General features: G+C 44.1%; 3 protein-coding genes across 3 annotated transcripts; 1 reads left to right on the forward strand and 2 right to left on the reverse strand.

The window, feature by feature from the left end:
- Positions 1-2206: 2206 nt before the first annotated feature.
- On the forward strand, positions 2207-7954 carry zbtb22b (zinc finger and BTB domain containing 22b). Its single transcript, XM_084562856.1, has 5 exons — positions 2207-2329; positions 4025-4261; positions 4960-5763; positions 5877-6155; positions 6845-7954. The coding sequence occupies exons 2-5, from the start codon at positions 4025-4027 to the stop codon at positions 7931-7933; spliced, it is 2409 nt and encodes an 802-aa protein (XP_084418982.1). The 5' UTR covers positions 2207-2329; the 3' UTR covers positions 7934-7954.
- A 4876-nt stretch (positions 7955-12830) lies between these two features.
- Positions 12831-21393, reverse strand: daxx (death-domain associated protein). Its single transcript, XM_084562808.1, has 11 exons — positions 20874-21393; positions 19716-19994; positions 19027-19473; positions 18809-18940; positions 18571-18687; positions 18192-18423; positions 17317-17486; positions 16848-17034; positions 16165-16717; positions 15929-16064; positions 12831-15545 (listed from the first exon to the last, which is right to left on the reverse strand). Exons 2-11 carry the CDS (start codon positions 19974-19976, stop codon positions 15486-15488), a joined length of 2295 nt encoding a protein of 764 aa, XP_084418934.1. The 5' UTR covers positions 19977-19994; positions 20874-21393; the 3' UTR covers positions 12831-15485.
- Positions 21394-21635: 242 nt separating this feature from the next.
- On the reverse strand, positions 21636-26396 carry LOC311501138 (tapasin-like). The gene is made up of 8 exons (XM_084562809.1): positions 26170-26396; positions 24507-24716; positions 24043-24291; positions 23597-23956; positions 23176-23499; positions 22733-22834; positions 22508-22536; positions 21636-22383 (listed from the first exon to the last, which is right to left on the reverse strand). The coding sequence occupies exons 1-8, from the start codon at positions 26228-26230 to the stop codon at positions 22372-22374; spliced, it is 1347 nt and encodes a 448-aa protein (XP_084418935.1). The 5' UTR covers positions 26231-26396; the 3' UTR covers positions 21636-22371.
- Between the last annotated feature and the right edge of the window lie 770 nt (positions 26397-27166).

A 27166-nucleotide genomic window follows, 5' to 3' on the forward strand; every position in this document is an offset into this window, starting at 1 on the left:
CAAAATGTTTTGGTATCCTGAAGCATTCAATGTTCCTTTCACTGGAACTAAGGGGCCAAGCCCAGCTCCTGAAAAACAACCCCATACCATAATTCCTCCTCCACCAAATTTCACAGTTGGCACAATGCAATCTGAAATGTACCGTTCTCCTGGCAACCTCCAAACCCAGACTCGTCCATCAGATTGCCAGATGGAAAAGCGTGATTCATCACTCCAGAGAACGCGTCTCCACTGCTCTAGAGGCCAGTGGCGGCGTGCTTTACACCATTGCATCCGACGCCTTGCATTGCACTTGGTGATGTGTGGCTTGGCTGCAGCTGCTCGGCCATGGAAACCCATTCCATGAAGCTCTCTGCGTACTGTACTTGGGCTAATCTGAAGGTCACATGAAGTTTGTAGCTCTGTAGCAATTGACTGTGCAGAAAGTCGGCGACCTCTTTGCACTATGCGCTTCAGCATCCGCTGACCCCTCTCCGTCACTTTACGTGGCCTACCACTTCGTGGCTGAGTTGCTGTTTTTCCCAAACGCTTCCATTTTGTTATAATAGAGCTGACAGTTGACTGTGGAATATTTAGGAGCGAGGAAATTTCACGACTGGATTTGTTGCACAAGTGGCATCCTATGACAGTTCCACGCTGGAATTCACTGAGCTCCTGAGAGCGGCCCATTCTTTCACAAATGTCTTGTTTCACAGTCTGCATGCCTGAGTGCTTGAATTTATACACCTGGGGCCAGGCCAAGTGATTAGAACACCTGATTCTGATCATTTGAATGGGTGAGCGAATACTTTTGGTAATATAGTGTAGATATTACGACCCATGTTTCCTGTTTCCTGTCGGGTTTATTTCTCTCTACAGCTGCTGTTATGACCTAATGATTTATATCTTGATTTGTTCGATGTGAGTTTCCCTCTGGGTCAATAAAGTGAATCTGTTTGCATTTTTTGCTTTTTTCCTGGTTTGATATGGACTATATTGATCCACAAGGGAAACTGCTTGGTCACAGCAGCTCAGTTGCACAAAAAAAAAACACTTTTGAGAACCACAAGTCATATGTAAATGTGCAAGAAATAGAGACAGAAGTAAATATGTATTATATACATACAGGATTAATGCAATAATGTGCATTAACATTAATATGATGGAGTTACAGAAAGGTGAGTTGTTGTAAAGCTGGATGGAAACAAATATAATGGCAAACTTTTCCCATTTAATATATATATATATATATATATATATATTGTGCAGTATTACATATGATTTTTATTTATATGAAACTGTTTTTTATTTTATGAAAGAATGAAAGTTACAGACATAATAGGAGCGTTCAATATAATGTATATATATTTTTCTATACAAATAGACACATTAGTAAAATTGTATTATTAAAAAATATAATAGTCATAATATGTACAATAGTAGTAGCTTGTTGCTTGTTAAAAAAATATATATTTTGTCGAGTAATTCATATTTATATTGATTTTCCTATAGGACAATTGCAAACCAATAGGAGTTAAATTGTATTATTATAAAATATTATAGTCATAATCTGTACAATAGTAGTAGTAGGTTGTTCCCTGTTGAAAAATATAATTATTTTGTCCAGTAATTAATTCTTAGTTAGTTTTATAAAATGAGGAAAATTACAAACCAATTAATAGGAGCATTGAATATAATATAAAGTTGCTTTATAAAAAAAATAATAATAAAAAAAATCAGTTTCTGCTGCTGTTATTAGTAATATCGCTGCTTCTTCTATATTTAATGAAATATCTCATAATTTATCATTTAATTTATAATATACGGTTGTTTTTTTTCTGTTTTTCAGTCAGAGTATATTTTTATTATTATAAAATACAATAGTCATAATTTGTACAATAGTAGCAGTGGATTGTTGCCTGTTAAAATATATTTATTTTGTCCAGTAATTAATTTTTAGTTTGATTTTCGTATGAGACAAGTTTTATAAAATAAGGAAAATTACAAACCAATTAATAGGAGCCTTTAAAATAATATAAAGTCGCTTTATAAAAAATAAATAAATCATTTTCTGCTGCTGTTATTATTAGTAATAGCTTTACTTCTATATTTAATTAAATATCTCATAATTTATTTAATTTATTTTCTGTCGGCCGAAGTCTGGCTCGTCTGTCTGGAACCCTCTTAAAGGCGACGCGTCGCTGTCTGCTGCTGCGGAGATCAGATGGGAAGAACATTTCTGAAACATGGTTGTCAAACGTCGGGTCGTGGGTAACCCGGCGGGCGCACACAGCCCTCGGCTCGGCCACGGGCTCCACTTCTGAAGGCTGTGCCGTCCTCCGGTAACACGGTGAGTCTGCCGCCGGCTCCCGGTTCTCTGAGCCGTGTCCGAGCTAGCCGCGCAGCTAGCGGGCTAGCGTCACATCTGTGGAGGTGTGATTGTCGGGAGTCTGGAGCTCAGACGGCTCGTGAAGGCAACTGGCTCTGTCTGAGAGGGAGAGGACATGGGGACAGAGGACAGACAGAAAGCTTTCCACAACAATGCCAGCTGTGTTTTCAGTCAGCAGGTTTATGTCCGTGCGTGCAGCCTGTCCTCTCTCAGGGTGTTTTGTGATCCAGCTGTTGATTTGTCTCACGCTCTCAAACAACAACAACAGCAACAAAGTCCTTATTGTCATGTCCTGGTTGAGATGTGGACATTTTTTTTCTCTTTATTCCCAAACGGAGGAGCAGTTTTAGCTTCATGCAAAGTTCAAAAATAACCCAGAGCTTTATTTAACTGGGTTCTGTCTGTAAGTACATGCAGATAATAGTCAATTATTTATTCAATTAGATTAAATCTTTCATTGTCTCAAGAGCCTTTCATGTATTATATATTTTTCTTCATGATTTGTTTCTTGTTCTGGTCCTTTAATGCACGCTGAGTTGAGTTGTCTGTTGCTGAAATGGATGCTGAGTTTCCCTCTGGATCAATTATCTATCTATAAGTACATTAACTCACATGACAGTTCAGTAAATACAAAACTAAATCTCATCTTCATGAAGGTTATAGTATTCAGCTTTAGTTTAAAATTATTCATGTTCATGTTGGAGGCTGAGGTTTGTACAGGACCATTGACTTCCACTGAGTTGCGCCAGTTTCAGTGGGCTAGGCTGATTAACAGAAATTCACTAACGAGATGACGCCTCTTGATATTCAAAGAAGCTTATTTGACCAAGTTAAAGAGGAGGGAAAGATAGGAGATCGAACAGAAGGGGTCGAGGGGATGGGAAAGAGAACTGAGTAGCGACTGATGGTGATCCTTGGAAGACTGGACGTAGGAACCCAGGGAGAGAGACTTTCAGGGTGGGGGCATATCTCTGGAGGCGTCGGCTCCTTGACTCCCCCCTGGTTCCTGCAAAGAGACTGTAAAGGAGAAGAGAGAACAGAAAGGGTTGTGGTGGAGGGGTTTGAGAACTGAGTCAAACAGACGAGGAGGGGTTAGATGCACCTATGTAGGCAGGTGCATGTAATCGGGTGTTTGAGGCGTGGTTATTTAACTTCATCAATTAAATCAATCCAGTTTAACGACACCACAAACTACATCCTCCAAATTATCCAGCTGAATCACCACCCTCCTGTTTAAACATTAACATTAAAGCCGGTTTAGTGCAGGACTGATAATAATTGAACATTGTGGACGTATTTTCTCCATAAAGAATAAATGATTGTTATGATAATTTGGACAATAAAAACAAACATTTGCAGAAATACATTTAAAAAACCTTCTAATGTTATTAAATGCAGGATGCTGCATTAGATTACACCAGTTTTCAGTAACAATTATCAATATTTTGCACATTTACTAGTGAATATGATTTCAGATTTATTTCCAGACGACACTACAAAGACACTTTTTCTTTAACTAAACAGATCTGGTGATGTGCTATCGTTGGACATCAGAACAAGTTCCTTTGTTTGTTTTTCCACCTGCAGATAGCAAATCCAGGAACAAACTTCCTTATGAAAACATATTTTAACTGTTTTTTTTTTTCTTCTACCCAGATGCAGTCTCTGGCCATGGAAGTCGGCAGCAGCAGCAGCAGCAGCAGCAGCAGCAGCAGCTCAGCCGGCTCGGTGGTGCAGGTGTGCTTCCCCAGCGCTCAGGCCTCGGTGCTGGACAGCCTGAACCGGCAGAGAGAAGAGGGCAGGCTCTGTGACCTCTCCATCCACGTCCAGGGGCAAGTCTTTAAGGCCCACCGCTGCGTCCTGGCCGCGTCATCGCCGTACTTCCACGACCAGGTGGGGAAAGAAAACGGCATCGACACACACACACAAATGTACATGGAACCAAACATATGCTACCAACTCTGCATGCAACTCCTGCTGCTATTCCTAATCTGTCCACTAGGGGTCAGACTGTTCTGGCATAACACAACACTAAACAGTGGATGGCAGCAATGAGAAATTGAATTAAATTTATTCTTCTTTATCAAATTTCTGATTGTTCATAAAATGTTTTTGTAAAAGGACAGTTCATTAAATGTAAACGTTTTCCCTGAAGTCGGGGTTTTTTGGACACCACATAGACCTACAATCTGAATGAAACAGGGTTTAAACCATCTTCTTCATTACTCCTATAGAATAGCCTGGAAACAAAATAGATGAAGCAGCATTTATACAGAATATATATAAATGATCGGGCACCCAGGTTAATTATATATGAGTGCAAAGCTATAAAGCAGAATAAAGTAGTTTGACGACAGCCTCACACTAATGTTTGACACTGAGTGGGAGGTTGTGTTACTTGTCTGAGTGTCTGGCAGATAGATGTAGTCTGCAGATGCCAGAAATGAAATGGGATTTGGGATTATAATCAGCAGGTTCATTTCCACCATGCTGACAAATGATGGACAGGAGAGAGAGGAAGGAGAGGGAGAGACCAAACAAATCACTACAAACTGACAAAGGCGTTGCTGTGATTTGCTGTGTATTTCCAGGTACTACTCAAGAACATGTCTACCGTCTCCATCCCAGCCGTGATGGACCCGCTGGCGTTCGAGAGCGTGCTGAGCTGCGCCTACACCGGCCAGCTCCGGATGCTGCGCGAGGACATCGTCAACTACCTCACGGTGGGCAGCGTCCTGCAGATGTGGCACATCGTGGACAAATGCACCGAGCTGCTGAAGGAGGGCCGGGCCGCGGCGGCGGCAGGGAGCGGCGGAGGAGGAGCCGGGGTAGGAAGAGGAGGAGGAGGAGGAGGACGGGGAGGAGAAGGGAGTGTGCAGGATGGAGCGAGCGGAGGCGGGGTTTCTGCCAACGCCGGGTGCAGCAGCAGCAATGGCGACGGCGGTGTGGGTGGTGGTAATGCGGTGGGGGGTAATGATAGCAGCGTGGGTCAGGTCCAGGTTGTGGAGTCCAACGAGCCCCAGAGAGTCTCCCAGCCGCCCAGCCGCCCGTCAGCGAGCGAGAGCCAGTCTCCCAGCAGCACCAACTACTTCAGCCCCAGGGACGGGAGCGGTTTCGGCGGAGGTGGAGCGGCCGCAGCGGGAGCTTCGGTGGATGGAGGCGGGGCGAGCAACACCCCCAGCTACTGCACTCCGTCGGGAGGAGAGGAAGCCTTCCTTATTGAGGAGGAGGAGGAGGAGGAGGACGTGGAGGAGGAAGAGGAGGAGGAGGTGCTGTACCACCAAAGGAAGAGAGGAAGAGGAGGAGGAGGAGGCAGTGGGAGGAGGAAGAAAATGAGCTCAGCGTCGGAGCAGGAAGTCGGGGTCAGCGACAGCTTTGGTGTGTCTTCCTATCAGGTGAGGCGTGAGCAGCTGATGCTCTCATAATAATATATTTACTAACTGAAGATGTTATTTAAAAGTTTTTCTTCCACTTTACTGTACCTGACTTGAAATATCTCCTACGAAAGGACGGAGAGGACTCGGCGCTGCCTCTGCAGAAGCGTCCCACCTACAGCCAGCCCAGCATCATGCCCCGCAAACAGTGGGTGGTGGTGAAGACCGAGCGCACGGAGGACGACGACCTCATCGTGGTGTCCGGGGAAGAGGGGGGAGAAGACGAGGAGGACGAGGACGAGAGGGAGATGGAGCTGGCGAGAGGGAGGGAGAGGAGCAACTTCAACATCTCCAATGTCAGGAGCCTCTCGGGCGAGATGGGCGACAGAGCGGAGAATGACATGGACTCACAGGTGAGCTGAGACTCTGGTGGTGTGACTGTAGCTTCAAGATATCCTGGTTCAAGGTGTTTATGTTTGCAGAAAAACTAGACTGGGGACAATGAAACGAGTGACCACTAGAGGGTACCAAAGTGCAAAATGGTACCCAAAAAGATTCATCAGTATTCACCTGGATATGTGAAGGAAATCTAATTTTAAAAGGCATCACGTGACAATAACAACATGGACGCCTCCTAGAAGACAGGTGAGGAGCTCAGTGGGTCGTTGCAGCAAACTAGCAGCGGTTCATCAAGTGTGTGGAAATACTTCACTAAAGATGAAGCCCATACTACCGTGACATGTCAGTCCTGAAATACAACAAAAGTACTACTGCACTGCATCTGAAAAGGGATCCGCTAACGCTAGCAGCAGCACCAACTGTCCTGCGGTAACGGAGAGAAGGAGGCTGCACGTCAACTATTTGATAAAGTTAAAGTTAGACCTTAAACTGCAGGACACGGAGAAGGCTTCAGAAAAATACAAAGAAATTCCCATCTAACAACTCGCTGTGGAGTACTATTAAATGCTATTGATGGTGCTGAGGTGCTGCATGTTTTATACAGGCTATACGTATCTGCAGCTCACAGTATGTAGCACATGCTGTCTGTTTTGCATTTGCATCCATCACAGATCTAAAATATTTTGTTCCTGTCCATCTGCAGGACTACTGCCAGTCTTCAGAAGACTACCTCAAGTTCGAAGGCAGTCTCATGGAGCAGACGTTAGCTCAGCACCTTCACGACAGCGCCGCAGGTCAGAACCAGAACGCTAACCGCGCAGTCTCGGCGCTGCTGGGCCAGGTTCAGTCCGCGGCCTCGGCCCGGGCCCAGCTCTTCCCCCTGGACATGCAGGGGAACCAGATCCTCCTCTACAGCCAGGCCTCCGGACTCTCCCTGGACGCTGCTGCTGCTGCGCCTCCCCTGGGAATGGCGGGCGGCATGATCGGAGGAGCCTCTTTCAAAGGTCCCAGCCTGGAGCACGGAGCAGTCCACCTGTCGGTGCAGGGGGGGCTGGGGGTCGACGGCATGGACGGAGGAGGTATCGGAGGTGGAGGCGGCGGCTGCAGCTCCGGGGGTTCGGGGAAAGTGTTCATGTGCCACTGTGGGAAGACCTTCACCCACAAGAGCATGAGGGACCGCCACATCAACATGCACCTGGACCTGAGGCCCTTCCACTGCCCCGTCTGCTCCAAGAAGTTCAAGATGAAGCACCACCTCACGGAGCACATGAAGACGCACACGGGCCTCAAGCCGTACGACTGCCTCGGCTGCGGTAAGAAGTTCATGTGGCGCGACAGCTTCATGAGGCACCGCTCCCACTGCGAGAGGCGCAGCGGGCTGGGGGAGGGCGGCGAAGGGGCGAGCGGCAGCGACGGAGGCAGAAGAGGAGGAGGAGGCGAGGACGGGCCGGATTTTATTTCCTCTCCGCACCTCCTCTTGTCTGGAGGAGAGGGAGGGCAGGGTGGTATTGCGGGAGGGGGAGCGAGGGGAGGGGTGGCTGTTTCGACTCCACATCTTTCTGCCGCTGTTCTGTCGCAACAGCAAGCAGCAGGAAGCAGCAGCAGCAGCGGGGGTAACAGCGGCGTGAGTAACAGCAGCAACATGGCGGCCGCAGGGGCGCTGCTAGGGGTCGTCTCTCAGAGCCCAGGTCAGGGTCCGGGTCAGGGATCCGGGATGTTTGGCGGCCTGGGTTTGGGTCGAAGTGTGTGTGACGAAGACGTGTGTGAAGTCAACGAGAGCAGCGTGACTTAAGCCAGAATCATATGCTACGTCCAGCAGGGTGCCTCTTCCGGTGCTCCCGGTTCCTGCTGCTCCACGTAACGCGTTTAACGACCAACGCGCAGCAGAGAGGCTCCCGCTGCTGGACGCAAACCTGAAGGACTCGTAGGTGTTTACAGAGAAACGCGACGGTTAGACTCCAGTCGACTGTTTTCTGAAGCAGATTCCATGTTCAGACTTGAGGAAAGCTAGCCTCTGAACCCGTGGCCTCATATATACGTATATATAAAAACAAAATGGACCTTCTGTGTCTGAGTAAGCTATTGTTTTAAATATATGAGATTATTTTTTATTATTTTTGAGGGTTTTGTGGAAGAATGTTTGTGTTGAGAGGAAACCAAAAATGGAGAAGACAGCGCTTCACTAACTGTGAACTAACTGTGGCAACGTTATAGTATCAGTAGAGTAGAAAATGTTCTAAATTGCTGTGATTTTCTGCAGTATTGTATTGTGATATATCGCTGTGATTGGATTTAAAAAAAAAAAAAAAAAAACACAAATCGGCAATTAGGATTTACCTGGAACAGATTTATGAAACTGGATCAGGAGCAGAAGTTGCAGATTTGTGTTTTTCTTTTAATTTCCTCTCAGCAGCAGCGGCGGCGGCGGCGGCGGTTCATCTTTCTCTGCCTCGATGTAACAGACGTTAACTGTGAGCACTGCCATGTTGCTTCAGATGATCCCGGTGGTGCTTTGCTTGAAGTTAATCATTCGTCCTCCTCGCTGAGGGAAGTTAGCGCCGGACTGAAGTCGTGTTTAAGCTAAAGCTGTCGAACCCTTTCTCCTCTACCTGTAACCGATACGCTCATAACCTCCCCTCTGGTGCTTGTACAGCAGGAGGCGACTCATTTACAGTTTGGTGGCCGCACCGTCCACAGAGTGTACTATTAATATTATTACTGTAAATATAAAACTGTGTGTCATCGTCCATCAGACCTGCAGCTACAGGTCAGCTGTTCAGTAACATTCAGAGCATCGCGGTGGTTTTCCTTTAAGCTCCACGGTGTGTACGTCTTCAGAGTAGATTTAAATAAAGTTCAGGGTCTAGATCCCGTATGTTTGCACATAAAGAAAAGCGTTTTATTCTTTTTATTTTTTATTTCTGTCTTCTATTCGTTGAGACAAACACATCCTGACCTCCCAGAAGTTTGTAACTGTTCCGCCGCGGTGCTTTTTATTCGCATACCTGGACCCGTGAACAGGATTTATAGACACTTTTGCGCATATTAAAGCTCCTTAGAAGTAAAAGCTGCAGAAATTCAAGGCGCCGAGCTCATCGGCTTAATTAGGAGGAAACAGATTTTCCTCTGATTAGGTTTTAATGTGCCTTGTTTGCGGGAAACACTGAGAATATGTGTCTTGAGCATCATGGCGGAACATGAAGTGTGATTCAAGTGCCTCTTGTTCTTTATTTGGGCCAAAGCAGTGTTTCCCTCCGTCTGAATTTAGGAGCCGGAGGTAAAGGCAGTGAAAAGACTGGTCAAATTCACTTTTTTTAAAACTACCTGAAGAAGAAAACCTTCCTAAAGACACTTTCTTGTCTCGATATACCGGATTTCCTCCATAAAAGTTCTAAATATTTAGTAATAGTTATAAATATCATAAAATATTGACGGTTTAAGTGTCATTTTTTAAATTAGTATAGTAGTTAAGCTATTTTAAAATGTTAATTATGAAATTATGGTCACTTAAAGGCTCTGGTGCCAGGTTTAAGCTAATTAGATTATCTCAAATACATAAATAAACCGATTAAATGATTAATTCACCACTGCTGAGTGAATATTTGGAGGGAGTCTGAGCTGTGTTATCAGTGCCATGTTACTTGTGGGAGTTCAGGGCTTCAAGTTCATCTTTGCTTCACTGTAAAACAGAAATGAACTTTATCTACCTGCAGAAATATAACCTCATAACTTTCTATTCTGCACCCTGCCGGGGTTAAAGGACACTAGTGGTTCTGTGCTGTATCTATACTGGGACTGTCTTAGTTATAATATAATATCGGTACTGTGTGATGCATTTAGGGACCATATTATTATTATTATTACTACTGCTGACAGAGGCTCAGTACATTTCTTCGTATTTATCATCAAACAACATTTTAATTATTCGTAATCATGTTGAAATTACAACAAAACGTATAGCACTTCGATTTATTTATATTTATATATATATATTTTGCTAAACCAGTCAGCTCAGTAAAACTTTTCATGGTGGCACCTATTAAATCATGCCGCTTTAAATTTTTGTGTATTTTGTGCCGTTGAATCAGCTCACGGAGCGCATTCTCCACAAGGGGGCGCTGCTTATTCGTCTTATTGGCTCATTTTAAAAGAAAAAGTCTGAAATTTAAAAAAATAATAATAAGGAAAATGGGAAATTGTGTCGTTACTTGTTATAAAATACTTATTCTGTTCCTTTCGGAGACTGGCGCCCTCTGGTGGCCGGTGCTGGTATTGCCTCACTCGCGCGTACCTACGTAAATGTGATAATTCACGAGGAGATGTAGCTGTGTTATCGTTTTATTTCTATTTCTAACATATTTTAACCAAATCAAGCTGTGTAGAAAACATATTCCAGTGTGCCAGTGTAGCTGCAGCGCCGCGCCGCGTGTAGCGCTGCGCAAATATCACACGTGACCTCCTAGACATTTATTTTAAGCCTCGACGAGAGACGTTGTGCAGCTCCGGTTCATGTAAAGAGTTTGCAGAGTTTGTGCTTTTACCTTCTGTGAAGGTTCAACTGGGATGTTTTATACGGAGCTCAGTCTCGGTGAAAGGGACCGTTGGTTTTTGTATGTGTTGAAGTGGGAGAAAACACTAGAAGACTAGTTTAGAGCAGAAAAAACACATGAAAAGTGTTTTAAAATAAAAAATGTGTGAATTAGTTGTAAAACCAGAAGACAAAAGCATTTTATTTTTTACATCCAGTGATAGAAGAAGAAGAAGAAGATGGTCAGATGTTAGATTCAGTGACATTCAGGAAGTTACTTGTGTTGAATTTAAACTTTGTTTTGTTTTTTATCAGATAAAATATTTCTGTTCAGTTTTAAGATGTGACTGCAGCAAAGTTACAGCTCAGCAATGTGCTTAAAAAATGTACAATATATAAGTATTAAAATCCCTCAAATAATCCATAAAACCTCAACAACGCGTGGTCTGAGAAGTGCAAATGCAACAAGGAAGGGCTCCGAAAATATATACGAACTGGACGGTTCTCATTTTTGACATGTTTAAAGTCTCCAGGTTGCCTCCAGGGACGTTCTCTCCATCCTCACCTGTTGCTTTCACACATAATCTGAACGGACAACAACTACAACCGTGTTACATCTTTAAAACTGTTCAATCGTGAAAACCTAGACTGAAGTATTTTTGTTATTTTTTTTTGTACATCCAGTGTTACACAGCTTCCTACGTGTCCTCTGATTGACCAGCTGATTGTTGAACAGTGATCGCACACGGCAACATTTGTAAAAATCCTACGTGGTACTAATGATGTAATAAACTGCAGTACTTCAATATTCACCTCTGACATGTATGAAAATAATAAATTATTTGGAGCAAATTAAAAGCTGACTGGATCTCTTTTTATGTAGCCTGTATTATCTAGTTCATCTTTTCTTTGCCCCCTGGTGGCCATTGGTGGTATTGTGTGGTGGCGCCATAGCCTGTATAGACTGTAGAAAAATATGGACAACACATTCCCACTTCCTTCCATTGGTCAAACTAATGCTTGTATCCCGGGGATACGGGTGACGCCATCTTGTGCCAACTTTGGAGCCAGAGTCTGAGCTGTACTGTCTGAGGGCGGAGCCACGTTATCAATGATACAAGGAAATGTTGGATAATACACTGTACTTATTTATTTACTTATTCATCCCGCTCTCATGATCCTTCTGGACGTCATGGCAACTGCTAGTCATCATGATGTCACATCCTGTTTCTATAGCGTCAAATAACTAGATCAAAATTCACTTGAACATGCATCAGTATTATGTTAACTACCTAAAATGACAGAAACCATGTTTGGATAAAATTTATATGACGTGTACTTGAGTGTTTTAATTTGACCCAAGTCCCATCCACTAACATGGAGGAGGCGGAGCTTCTGACCTATACTGCAGACAGCCACCAGGGGGAGCTCTACTTGCTTTGGCTTCACCTTTAAGGAGCTGTCATGGTGTTCATCTTTATTTACAGTCTGTTGAAATGTGACAATAATGCGTGTAGTTTAATTTCATTCCTATTTTCAGTTTCATTCTCCTCGATATTTATTACAACGCTACAAGTCTTTAGTTAAAACGTTGGTTGGATGTTTTTGATTCATACCTAACTGGGAAACTTTTAGCATGGACAAAACAAAAAGAGGCTTTTAACGTGGAGTCATTACCAGGATGAGTGAATATTGAGGTATAAACATCTCAATGTATCAGGGACATTCACAACAGAGCGAAGCAGAAACACCAACAGAAACAGGCAAAGTAAATAGTAATAGATTAGCCCCAAATGTTGTGCCAGGTGGCTTTCCCAACCAGAATAAAGCCACCTGGTGTTTGGGTGGTATTAACATTCATTTGCATGAAGTACGTCTATTTGCCAACTCCACTGATGATAATAAGTGCAAAGCTAAAAGAAATATCCCTTTAAGACACATCTCAGGCTGTCTGTATAGAACAAAACTAAGTTGCACGCTCATCCTCAATGTGTGAAATTCACGAGGGACATTTGCAAGTGCTGCATCTGTGACGATACAGAGATTATCTGATGTAAAATCACATTAAATGGATAAGAAAATTCATCGGCAGCCTTTGAGAGCAAACAACAAGTCTGAATCAGAAAGAAATCAGAAACGATTTAGCATAAAAAGTTTATTTTTGTATCAAAAATGAAAAGAGTTTCACAGTGAACGATGGCTCACTCTTCTGCATAAAGGAGGCCGGACAGATCGCAGCAAAGATCAGCAACATTCACATCTATCGTGTCTTAACTATAATGAGAGCACATACCACAAAATATAATTTCATCTGTCGAGTAAGAGTCAACAAAAAATGGGATCAGGAATAAAACACCAAAGGGCTCAGAAATCACCATCAAAAGGAAACCGGCTTCAACAAAATCAAATCCTGGAGATGTTTAAATGTTAATATAATATAAACTTTATTCTAAATGCAGAAGAGATAAAGATATATTTTATTTTAATGGTTGGATTCATCCGACTGTCCAGTTTATAAATAAGAAAGGAACAAAACGCTGCACAAAGACTGAAAAAAATCATGATTATTTATATGAAAACGAGGCTTAGTGTCAAACTGCATTTAATTTATTTATGGTTGAGTATAAAAAATAAATCAAAAACTGGGACAATTTTTAATATTTTATTTATACTTTAAGAGAACAGGTTTGCTAAACCCTTTGTGGGAGCTCTTGAATAGGGCTGAGCTTAAAGAGAGATTTAATTAAAGGAGCATTTAGTTGCGACACTGCTAAACGAATAAGGCTGACATTATTATATATATATTTCTTTGTCAACAAATCCCAGTGATTCCAACTGCAAATGAAAAACGCATCTGAAATATTATAAAAAAATGAAGAAAATAAATATTTTATTCGTTAAAACAGACTGTGCAGTAGTTTACACGGCGCGTGGTTCTAGTGGTGCAGGTGGACCTGTGTCCTAATAAATAAGCAGTGACTGTATAATGAAAAAGAAACACGTCTCCAAGTCTTTATTAGTTTGACAGCTACAGACTTCCACAGAAGACATCTGAAGTAGGGATGCACAGAAATTTTTTGGCTGAAAATGGCCCGAAAGTGCATTTTCAGTTTTTCGCCGAAAATTGCCGCGGTTGTTGCTTGCATCATCACAACATCCTGTTTTGGCGATAAAATTTCAGCCGAAAATGGCCCGAAGGTGCATTTTCGGTCGAAAAATGTCGGACTTTTATAGCCGAAACAACACGTGCAAGCAACACCCACAGCAATTTCCGGCCAAAAAGTTGGCCAAAAAGTGCATTTTTGTTTTTTTGTCGGAAAATTTTCGGACTTTTATCGCCAAAACAACACATCCAAGCAACACCCACAGCAATTTTCGGCCCAAAACGGCCCAAAAGTGCACTTTCGGTTTTTGGGTCGAAAAATGTCGGACTTTTATCGCCGAAACAACACGTGCAAGCAACAGCCGCAGCAATTTTCGGCCAAAAAGTCGGCCAAAAAGTGCATTTTGGGTTTTTCGGCGGAAAATTTTCTGACTTTTATCGCCAAAACAACACGTGCAAGCAACAGCCGCAGCAATTTTCGGCCAAAAAGTCGGCCAAAAAGTGCATTTTGGGTTTTTCGGCGGAAAATTTTCTGACTTTTATCGCCAAAACAACACGTGCAAGCAACAGCCGCAGCAAATTTCTGCCAAAAATGGCCCAAAAGTGTACTTTCGGTTTTTGGGTCGAAAAATGTCGGACTTTTATCGCCGAAACAACACGTGCAAGCAACAGCCGCAGCAATTTTCGGCCAAAAAGTGCATTTTTGGTTTTTCGGCGGAAAATTTTCGGACTTTTATCGCCGAAACAACACGTGCAAGCAACAGCCGCAGCAATTTTCGGTCAAAAATGGCCCGAAAGTGCATTTTTGGTTTTCGGCGAAAAATTTTTGGTGCATCCCTAATCTGAAGTGGTGTAAATGACAGACGTCGCTACGGCTGGGTTCAAAACGTCTGCTGCAAAAAAAGTTCATCAGTCATCGAAGTACGAACTGCTCATTAATGGTTTTGGTCTTTTCGTGGGGTTTGTTGGACAACGAGAAAAATACATAATATTGTAGGCTTTAAAAAAAATAAAAATGAAATCTGTCAGCTCCAAACACATAAACTACGGCATGTAAAACTATGTCCTCTGGAAATTCACTTTTATTTTTATACAGACCACCTCTTTCCTCTTTGAGGAAAAAAAATAGAAATCAGCTGAAATATAAAAATGTAAACAGACCGGCAGTGAGCTGACAGCGCAGGCACTGGTTCTTACCTAAAGCACACCAACTAGAGTTTAGGGTTGGAGTAAAGGGCAGCCGTCTTTCCCAGGAGAAGCTTTTAGCTCCGTATTCAGAGCAGCAACAGACTTATTTCAATGCTACTTCCAGATGTCAGGAGTACAGACATCTGGCTGATTGTAACGTCGAGCAGTTCTGGACGGTGAAGACTTCGCCGCACCCAGAATGTGAGAACAGACAGCCAGCGTTTCCCAGCGTGGAGAAAAGTAAAGACTGCTTCCTCAAAAACCTCCCGTCAACGTCGGCTTTCCAGTAAATAGTAGTTTATTGTTTCATTACATTATTAAATGTGACGTGAGCTTCAAACGTCACAGTTTTCCCTGTGTGTCCCGGCTGAGGATGCCTCTTACATGCACTGACTCTGTCTGTACAGGAGAAATGTCACAGTTCTGAATTTCTGACAGCAGAAACGTGTGCTTTCAGGAAGTCGGCCCCCGGGTCGCGGGCGACAGGGTGGAAGAACCTGTGAGGGTTCAAAGGTTAAAAAAGGGTCAGTCTGAGTCTGACAGGACGATGATCTCATCTGGGTCACACTGGGTCGCCACGTTGACCTGGAAACACAAAACAGAAGCAGAGTTTGTAAAAACGGGTCGGAAGCAAAACAGGATTCAACACAGAACCTCTCCTAAGAGGAATGCAGCCTTTCATTCATTCATCTTCTGTAACTGCGTGTCCTGTGAAGGGTCGTTGGGGGGCTGGAGCCTATCCCAGCTGTCCGGACTCCAGACAACCATTCACAATCACACCTACGACCAATTTAGAATCACCAATGAACCTAACCAGCATGTCTTTGGACGGTGGGAGGAAGCTGGAGAACCTGGAGAGAACCCACGTAGACACAGGGAGAACATGCAAACTACACACAGAAGGTGTGCACCCCTGAAGGTGCACGCGTACTAATAAATCACCGAGGCCACTCGTTTGTTTCTCCCACCTTGTTTTTCTTTGGAGGCGGCGTCGACTGTGAGCTGCTGACCACTTCCTCGGTGGGAGTGTCCGCCCGGGTGGACTCTGCGCCCGGAGGTGGGCTGCAGCTGAAAACACCCATATCCAGAGTGATCTCGGTCTCACTGAGAAAGTAGAAAGACGTAGAGAGGGTGGGTGAATCCAGTAGAATATATGTCAATGATTTAAATAAAACGTGGTATTTATTGTGGTACAACAACTTACCTGTCCTGGGTGATGACGTTGTTTCCATTTCGGGGCTCTGTCGGCGTCATTTCCTCCCTCTTCCTCTTCTGGCTCCTCGTAGTTCTAGGGCTCGGAGGCGGCGACGTCCCGTTGGTCGTCTGCGTGTAACATCTCTCTACAACGACTGCTGGCGGCGAAAGACAAGGCGTCCCATTGGTCTCTGCCTGGGAGAAGCCCGCGGGGGCGCCCTCTTCGACTTTGCTGGTGCTCCCCACCACACCCGAAAGATGACTGGAGGAATCCACGGGTTCGTCTAGCTTCCCGTTAGACAGCGGCCTCTGCTGGTCGTCGGCCTGCGCGGGCTCCGACTGGCTCGGGCTGTCTCTGGGGGACGTGATGTTGGACAGCGGCGAGATTTGGGACTTGCTGTCTTCAGAGACAGGACTCAGCCCGCTTGTGACCGGCTCGTCTTTCGCGCTTCCTTCTTCGCCTGCTGAGACGCTTCCCGTCTGGTCGTCGGTCAGATCCTCCTTGTTGGCGCCGTCGTCCGCTCGCTCTGCCTCGTTGCCGTTGGGTTCCTCGTCCTCATCGTCTACAGGGAGAGAATTAAGGAGCACAGCACATTTGAGATTCAAATTAAACCCTCAGAGGCTTAATGTCGTGGCCTTTTCCACTCTACGACCCCATAATGAAATGTCTCCAGTTCATGTCTCCAGTCTCACCTGGTCCGTCCTGCAGAGCGCTGGCCTGGATCTCTTCCTCTATGTCTGGGTCTGATGACTGATCATCCTCATCATCATCTTCGTCTTCCTCTTCCGCCTCCTCCTGCCCCTCCTCCTCCCCCTCCCCCTCCTCCTTTACCACTCCGTTGACCTCTTTGGTTTCCACTTCCTTTTCTGATTTGTTGCCCTGTAACAGCAGAGCGTGAAACCAAACAGCAATTTAACAACAAAAAAAAGTTCTATGAGCTTTAAGTGGCTGAAGTGGGCTGGGCTACTTCCTTCAAATAATTTTCTATTTTTTTTATGTGGCCACTGGGATCTATTTCAGTTTATTACCAAGCAAACACACATTCACTGACTGAGCTGTACCGTACAGAACAGCGAGTTCTTCATGAATTAAATGTCGTTCCGTGCGTAAACATGAAACCAAAACACCAAGAAACGCCCCGTGGTGATTTCCCTCCTTCACCTCTTTGTCCTTGTTGTCCCTCTCCATCCGTTTAAACCTCTCCTGCTCCTCCGTGTCCTCTTGTTTCACGGCGTACTTGGTGATGACCTCCTCCAGGCGAGTCAGGGCCACCTCTCTGTTGGACCGCAGCCTCTTCAGCAGCGTCGTGTCCTTCAGAGCCGGATCTGTGGCTGTGGAGAACGCAGCGAGAATGAGTACAGCAAAAACAGTGGCGATAAACCGCTATGGTGCTCTGTGGACATTTTTATCAAAGGCTCTAATGTTTATAGACATGTTAGCTTTAAAAACAGCATGAAATTAATTTCAAACCTTTGAAAAGGACAGTAAAGAACAAAGCAGAGTACTACAGGAGCTTATAAGGTACTGCGGAACCTAAACGCAAGAACCTATTTATACTTGTGCGCTCGTCAGCCTGGCTCGCTCTGTAAAAACGCCACCCTAACACTAGACGGTGCTGCGTCTTTTTTGCCAGTTGGGTTAAGTTTTGTTCCACTTCCTTGTTCCAACAATGGTGACTATAACTTTTGCCGAAATTTCGCCCGAAATTCCGTCGAACACGAGTCGTACAAATGTCCGTGTCTCCAAACCTCCTCAGTTAACTTCACCGATTCTTTACTGATCCAAAACAATCAATTTGAAAATTGCTGCGATGGAGAAGCAGCCACAAATACTAAAGCGGAAACACGCTACAACCAAGCGGACCAATCACAGCTCTTGTGGTCTGTGTCGCCGTGACGCGTGGACACATTTCTGGGGAGGTGCACGTCAGGCCACGGCGTTAGGGTCTGCGTCAACTTAACGCAGAAACTGCCTATAAGTTTCTAGCTACTTGTGTCTCGCGTTTGTATTCAAGAGCCTTCCTGTGTAAATCCTACCAGGCTTGTAGGAGTCGGTGAGGCGCGAGCCGAAGTTGTACACCAGGTCCAGGTGACGTCGCTCCTGCATGCGGCTCCCCGTCTCTCTGAAGGCCTCCTGGGCGATCTGGTTCAGCTGCTTTCTGCTCAAGCACAGTTTGTGGCGCTCGTTGGCGCGCAGCACCTGCTGGAGGATGTCCTGGTAGTCGGGGGGGTCCCTCTGCGCCTCAGGGGTGTTGATGAAACGCTCGATCTGACGGGAGGGATAAAATGCAGAGGATACATTTTAAAGTTCTGCCGTTATGCCTCGTGTAATGTCCTCAAAGGGTTTTAGACAGCAGGAACAAGAAAGACACTCTGCATACTCTGATTTGCCAGCGTCCAAACCACTTAAACTCACCCTCCTGTTGATCTCAGGATAACGAGTGCCGCTGTAGGGGATTCTCTGCTCAATGACTCGGCCTGTTAGAGTGTTGCAGCCTTTTAGTTCACACAGCTTTTCATAAATTTTCATCATCTGGAAAAGAAAAAAAAAAGAGAGAGGAGAAGTCCCAGGTGTCAGTAGCTATCCTCCAATCGGCGTCCTTGATTTAATCCTTGACCGCAACCTTATCTACAGCACCAAACTCCAGACCGACCTTGCGTTTCAGCTTGTGCTCCTGGATGTACGACGAGTCCTCGGCTCCAAGGTCGTCCAGGCTCAGCTCGGCCTGTTGCAGCCGGCTGATCTCGTCGTTGTACACCTTCAGTAGGTTTTCCAGGTACGCGATCTGAGAGAAAATGAGTACAGACATGACGGTTTCCCCCCACACAGACGTCTGAAGTTTAACAGGAAACGTAATTTATTTTCACTAACCTGTTTCCTGGACGCCCTTTTAGCCTTTTTCTCCGCTAGCGGATCCTCCTCTTTATTGTTCTCCTGCATCCCTGAGATGGAAGGTTGCTCATTGTCCGGCTCAATACCCTGTTGGCCCTCATCCGTCTTACCTCTCGTCTTGTCTTTGCTTTTGAGCGTAACAGAGGTAGATTGGAAACTGCTTGATGTTGAGGTAGAAGGTCCGGGCTCCACCTTGGTGAGGACCTGCCTTTTCTTGGCGGCATGCTGCCTGAGTACAGTGCACAGTTCATTGATGTAGACAAATGTTTTCGAGTGGTTGGCCTGAGCGCGGGTCAAACATCGTCCCAACGTGTTCCTGAACTCCACGGAGGACAGGTAGTCAGGGCAGGCCTTGGTATGCTTGGCTTGGAGGAAGGTCAGGACCTCGGGGCAGTCGTTTGTGAGAGCCGAGCAGTGCTCCACAAACTGGAGAGAGAGAAAGGAAGAGTGAGACAAAGAAAAGAGGAAGTAAAGGGTCAAAACTTGTATCCAACGTGAACGTATTCATCGTTTTGGTTCATCAAAAAGTTGTTTTTCTTTACAAATCTACAAAACCTTCAGGGGGGTCAGAGTATAAAGAAGGGAGTACATAATAGTCTCCATTTAATACAATAATTACAGATGTGTTTAACCATCTAGTAAGTATTCAAACACTCGTCTGCGCCCACCTCAGTGAACAACTTCTGGTTCTCCGCCTGCAGAACATGTTTGTTCTTCTTCGTCGAGGCAAAAGGTGACTGGGAAATGTGGGTGGTCGTCGGCAGCTGAGACTTGAGAGGAGAGACATTTTTGGCTTGCTGCTCAGAGGACGAGGCAGGGGCAGGGGCAGAGGCAGAGGCCGGGGCAGCGCAGGACGGCTGAGGACTCGCCTCTTCTTCATCATCAAGCACGATTATCCTATCTGCCATCCAGGCAGGAGCCACCGCCATCCGACAGGTCTGTTGCTTCTGTGATCAGAAAGTACAAACGGAGGGGGGATTATGATCGGGGTGGAGTGGTGAAAACATCATGTTCCAGCGTGAAATATAACATTTATAGTGGCTCAGTGAAAACATGAAAGTGGTGTCCAGTGGAGGACATGTGAAGAGGTCACCCTGAATTTGACTAAGGACACATTTCTTGAATCACAGATCACTGGGAGACAGACTCCAGCAACATCTGACTAAATATCTAACGTCATCGTCAGAAGTCAGTCATATTAAATCGTCACTGCTTCTTTACTGAACTACAGACATTCAGATCATCAGACAAAGACTTAAACGAAGCTTCCCCGTCCTTTCCGTTCCTTATTTTTGAGGAAGTCAAACTTGCTTCTCATTTGAGATCTGACAAAAACAAGAATGTGCAAAACCAAATCATATTTTAACAATTTGTTGATTCATCTAAAGCTAATCTGACGGCTGATTAATATTTTTCAGTGCCACAAGCTTTTCTACTTTCACTTTTATGACAGCAAACTGAATCTTTTGAGGGGGGTGGGTTAGCACAAAAGAAACGTGGCTTCCGGAGACTTGTGTGGCCATTTTCACTTTTGTGTATCATCCATAAGTCAGGAAAGTGTTTACATATGTAAAGCTACTGTGAAAGTATTCTTAAGGAGAAGCCATACACTGAGAGAGCCCCCTTTTTGTATCAGGGAGTGAAGCCATTTAATTAGCTTTAGCATTATGCTATCTCTCGTTCTGTAAACGGGCAAACACAACAAGAGATATGTTCCGCATACATTAACAGTTGAACGAAACTAAAGGATAACCAAGCTTGAACACAATCAATGCCTTGCGATTAGCGTTAAAAAGGCGTGTTTACACACATTAAGGCATACTCACATAGAGAGACTTCTCGTTTAGGAGCAGTTTGACGTGACAACAAAGGAAGACAACGGTCCAACACGGAGCATGTTTAGAATTCTGTTAGTTAGCTAGCGTTAGCATTCAGTAGCTAGTTAGCATTGTGACTTTACTAAGTGAGCAAACGGCGAATCAGGACAGCTCCGCATGCTGTCTTTTATCACGCGACTAAAAACGCAAAATTAAAATCCAGAACACGCCATAAAGTCGTGCATTTACATTCCCTCGGACTTTCTTTTCACCAACATGAGGCTCGTCAACTTAGCTAAGCTGTGGAGCCGAGATCGAAAAACGAACCCGCTAAAGCCCATAGCAGCATCAAGGCTTCTGATTGGTCAATAGACGCGTTCTCGTCAGTAATCTCGTTGGCCATTGGACGCCGTGCTGCCGACCCGAATGAACCCGTTGATGATTTGACAATGTTCCGGAATTTTTTCTAAAAAATAAAAAATAAATTACAAAAACAAATAAGATTCACCCAGACGGATTCTTGTACTGAATTATAAATTACTAATGGTACATAAATACGTAAACAAATAATCAGAAAGTGTGATTATCTGGCGACAGGTTGGGATAAAAACTATAAACTGTACTGAATTTATTGTTTTATTCCTTGTATGGCTATAATTTATATGTCATCAAATCCATAAAATCACATATCAGTTTATATTCGCAATTAAAGCGAATCGGCTGCAAAAATTTAAGCGCAGAGTGTGGCATTATTCTGAAAGGACAAAAGGAAGTCACTCTATCTCATGACTTGTCAACAGGTTAAATGTACCAGATACTACAAACACCACAGTAGGTTTACTTGTTCATTTTACTGCATTGAAACTATTAAAGTTCTGCAGTAATATACACATTTCTTTATTTTCCAAGCACAAATGTATATGTGACAAAATGAGTGAACAGAAAAACTGGGAGCAGCATGTTTCAATTGTTTTTTTTATTTCACATAAAACCAGAGATCAGCAGGGTTGAGCTCATTCTGATGCTGCGTTTGAGTTTTTCCTTCAGCACAAAGACGAATTCTTTTTGTACCATTTCCTTCACGTTTCATTGAAACACCAATGTGAGAATGTACGTATTTTAACTTCTCTGCGTGCACAAAAAAATGGGATTGAGTTTGGACAGAGAGGAGTGTCACTAGGGATCATCTACAAATGGAAGCTCTTATTTCAACATATTATCATTTTCAAATTTGTTTCTTTCGCTTTTCCAGTGTTTGTGCTGCAACAGATACTGTATGTCACCAATAAAAAAAGAACGATTAAAGAAATATCACATCATCTTTACACCGAGCAGAAGCAACATGTCCGTTCCTGAATAGAAAAATAATGAAGGAAAAAAAAAAAACTAAAACCTGTTGAGCCAGAATTTAGTTGACTAAACCGAAATAAACTGTGTACAGGAACAGGTGGACAGCCACTCCTTAAAGATTCAATATCACCCTCCAGATCAGTTGACGCCTTCGTCGTTACTTCTCTTTCTATGAGGGGAACAAGAAGACATCATTGAGATCAAACGCCAGGCAGCAGCTCAGAGGCAATAAAATAAAATATGTAACATGAATATAAACACATTCAGAGTTTTCTGTCTTAATGTGACGTTACCTTTTCTTGTTTTTCAGCTTCATCTGAGCCTATGTAGTGAAATAAAAGACAAAAAGTCAGATACAGAAATAAAAAAATATAAATCTAACGGACTTGTTTATGTTTTTACTTTTTTTTTCATTTTATTCAAAAGCTGAGATCATAACAAGACTTGTTGCGGCTTTAAGTCATCAAATGGCTGTATATAATTAATAAATTAAAAAGTATTGTCAAAAAAATTACTACCTGAGCTGGTAAAGGTCCACGAGATAAACTTGATGAGCCCGTAGAGCACAAGGGCCACACCAACCATAGCCATCGAGTCTTCAATGGATGGAGTACTGAACCCTGGAAAGAATAAAACAAATTCAGCTTCTAACTGGTTTCCAATCGTCTGACTTTCATCTTTATGTTGGGTGAAAATAATTATTTTGGACCTGGACCTTCAGTTATAGTAGAAGATATAATTAAAACAATGTTTGAACCACTGGAATTCTCTCAGAAATCTGAAATCCAGCAGCTACATGCAGCTATAGATGTTAATTTTTCATTGAACTTTGCTAAAATATTAAAATATATTCAGAAAACCGTCTCGTCTGACAGTATCAGTTCTATCTCTCTTCTCTATTTCATCTTTGCAGTCTGGTGCTATGCTGACACCAGAAGCACTTTCTTCCATATCCACATACCGATGAGATTGAGGGTCACGCTGGCCCGTCGTGTGCCTCCAGGATGGACAGCCACGCAGGTGACCTCCCCTCCTCTGCCCAGGTCCAGCTTAGACGTGTCGAGCTCCAGCCGGGCGCTCTGGCTGTAGGTGCCGTCCCAGGCCTGCCGGTGGCCCGTAACGCTGCCTGATCCCAGGGGCGTAATTTTCCCATCGGTCCCTTTAAACTCCCAGCTCACCTCCAGGGTTAAGGGGGCGAAGCCGGACGCTTCACACTGGATGTTCAAGGTCTTACCTGGAACAGTGAGGGGCAGAGGGGAGGGGTGGATGGAGAGAGAGGGGGGCTCTGGGTAGAGAAGGAAAAAAAAGAAGAAAGAGACAATTTACTTTTAGTAAGTAAAGTACTAAAAGTAAAGTAACTTAAGGTAGAATTTCTCCCTCACCTACGATCTCAAGCTCTATTGCCACCTGAGCCACCAGGTACGGCAGAAACACCGTACAGATATACGTCCCTGAGTGACGCACTTGAGCCTCCTCCAGGATCAGCGATGCGTTCCCTTTCTCGTGCAAAGCCTCAAAGTCTAGCGTGGCCCCTTTCTCTTGTGTGTCAGCCAGGCGGTCCGTCTTGCCGTCATAGGCCAGGACGAGTCGCCCGTTGCCCCTGAACTGGTAGCGCCACTCGACGGCGAAGCCTTTCCCAGACAGAGGGGAGGAAGGGTCGGCCCAGAAGCCACAGTCCAGCAGCACCGGTTCCCCGAGTCTGGACTGCACAGACATCGTTTTACTGGTCACGCTCAGGATCACTGAGGACACAGACCGTGAGGAAAAGAGAGTCAAACAGCCTCTCAGATACAATAAAGCTTTCTTCAAACATATTTTATATTCCTACCATTCTGCTCTTTAGTCCCTGTAGGAGCACGCATGATAGTAGATACGCCCAGTGGTTCATTGAGGCCATGAAAAGCAGCTGAAAACCAATCAGCCTGCAGGTATGCGGGGCTGAGGGCAGACTCTGTGAGCGAAAGGACCCACTTGAGGCTGGAGGGCTGCGGCAGGAAGGGGTTGATCTCACAACGGGGCTTCTCAACGGAGCCTCTGGGAGGGTTGAGAGAGCGGTGGCAGAGAGTGGCAGCCGGGTCTGAGAGAACAGGGTAACACAAAGATGATGCTCTCAGATCCTCACTTTACTAATATATCTTAAAATATATACTAATACTGATATAGAGAAAAATGTTAGAGAAAGAGCCAACAACAAAGAATCCACAATGTACAAATATTCCTGACATATGCACACTACAGCTCTCATACGTCCAGATAAGTCACGTCCTGTTCAGAGAGTCACTGTGAACTAACCGGTGATGAAGTAGATTCTGTCAGGGCTGATGTCGGATGGAGACTTGCGGCTCTCTGTACTCTGTTGGTCAGTTCTGATGTGAAGCAGGGATTTCTCCTGGCTCGTTGCTCCAGTTAAGCCTCCTCCTCGACCTGCTTTCTCCTGCACAAACCAACACTCCAGCACTGGACATCTGCTGCTGCTGCTGCTGCTGCTGCTGCTGCTGCAGGCTTCAGCAAACAAATATTAAAGAAAACTGGAAATTAATAAAACACAGATTCATAAAAATTTAAAAGTAAAACTATAATTCTCTTCCGAACCAAAAACTCCATGACTGTCCTCTTGACTTAAATGTTCACCACTCTGTTGCCCTCAGTTTTTACATTCATTTCATTGTTTGGCCTCCGTACAACAAATCACAACAAATGTGACCAAATATGTAGCATGCATCTTTCTCACAAAGTTCAGCATATCCATTAATTCATTTTCTATAACCGCTTGAGGGTCGTGGGGGGACTCCAGTCTATCACAGGGCTAACACAGAGAGACAGACAACCACTGACCCTCACACCTACAGCCAGTTTAGAATCACCAATGAACCTAAAGAGCATGTCTTTGGACGGTAGGAGGAAGCCGGAGTACCTGGAGAGAACCCACGCAGACACAGGGAGAACATGCAAACTCCCCACAGAAAGAAAGGCCCCAGTCGGCCATGATGGATTCGAACCCAGAACCTTCTTGCTGTGAGGCATCAGTGCTAACCACTGGGCGGGGCTTATCTGGAGGCAAAACAATCCACAGGAATACAGCTAAGTCTGACTAGCAGTTTGGCAGGCTTGATTTTGACAATGGTGGAAGAAAATGTGAGTATTTTTTAAAAATCTAAATATGTATAATCACTCACTCCCCGGGACTAGAGTGTTAACATTATGGTATGATATGCCGGTGGTCTGACCAGATGAATTTTGTGTTGCGTTGTGCCTAGCTAGTGGCAAGGTCAGAAAACAAACCTTCATAAGGCTTGGGTTATCGTGAACCAAACCAACAGCTACTACTTGGGTAAGTAGTAGCTGTTGGTTCCCAAACATTTCTGTCCATCACTACTGATAACGGTAGCTCATCATCGCCGTAACGTAGTCGTGGCATAGGCCGTAAAATAGTCTATTTTTTTACCCATATACTATTTATGATTTCATTTAGGTCATAAAATATATTTGTCTCTATTGTGATAATTAAACAAAAGTAAACTGAAGCTTGGCTGGTGGTGTGAAGTATTTTGGCCACCAGGGGGCGAGGTAGCCTACATCCTATATCACGTCACTGCACGCTTCTCGCGAAACTTCCTTTCGAAATATGTCGTTTTTAATCCAACCACGTTAAAGTTACACTTATATAAAGGATATAACGCAAATTAAGAGGTTGACCGCGTATCTGGACCGAATGCTAGATTCGGCAATGTTCTCACAAAGCAGAGGTATTGCTAGTACAGGATGAAGTTTAAAGTTAAATGTTTGAATTTCACCAAGCTGTTACATACTAGTGGATTTTTACCGAAACGGTGTTTGACCTGCATGAATCCACAAAAAAACGTCTTACTTTATATAACATTTAAAACAAACGGTGTGCATACAGTAGTGCTTTTCCTGTTTCGCCTATTGGCTACGACAGCAAACATTAGCCTACCTTGCATGAAGCAGGTAACAGCAACCAGGGTCAGTTTATAAACTGTGAAAAAGTTTTTCATGGTTATCTGTACTCCGTCTGCTCGCAGGTTCTCGTCTCTGTGCTATCAGACGCAGTAAATAAGGCCTGGATGGTCGCTTGTACCCTTGCAAACGCAGGATTCGTTTTACTTTCACTTTCACCGAGTCCAGCACAGTGAGACAGTTAAATTCCGGTTATAATTTTCAAAATAAAATAAAAACAAATCAACCACTGGCGAACATAGAAATGCATTTATATTTGAAAACGCTAAGATAACTCTTAACTTGGACAAGAATGAATGCACACAACCGAAAGTATGTTTCTTTTATTTATTTATTTTCTTTATTTTACAGTCAATGCTTTAAATTGGACTTTGAGACACTTTCCAATCACGCCGCTAGATGGCGCCCTCTATCCACCAACAATAACAATAAAATAATTAGTATGTAAGAGGTATAACATGTATTTAGACAATTCTGTAATTTTTTAAAAATGTTTTTTGGACACAATACTTGCCCGTAGGAGCTTCAGGACTAATTCTCTCTCATTTTTCCTGTTTGACTTTGACTTAGATAAACTTTATTGATCCACAAGGGAAATTGCTTGGTCACTCTTAAGAACCACAAGTAAAAGAAAGATTAAATAAAATAAAATAAAAGGCAGACTGGTTCCTTTCTTTCTGTGTGGAGTTTGCATGTTCTCCCTGTGTCTGCGTGGGTTCTCTCCAGGTACTCCGGCTTCCTCCCACCGTCCAAAGACATGCTGGTTAGGTCCATTGGTGATTCTAAACTGGCCGTAGGTGTGAGTGTGAATGGTTGTCTGTCTCTCTGTGTTAGCCCTGTGATAGACTGGAGACCTGTCCAGGGTGTACCTCGCCTCTCGCCCCAATGACAGCTGGGATAGGCTCCAGCAGGGCCCCGCGACCTTTCACAGGAACGAGCGGTTACAGAAGATGAATGAATGAATGAAATTAAGT

The sequence above is a fragment of the Chelon labrosus genome (genome assembly GCF_963514085.1).
Source record: "Chelon labrosus genome assembly, chromosome: 16".
NCBI classification, from domain to species: Eukaryota; Metazoa; Chordata; class Actinopteri; order Mugiliformes; family Mugilidae; genus Chelon; species Chelon labrosus.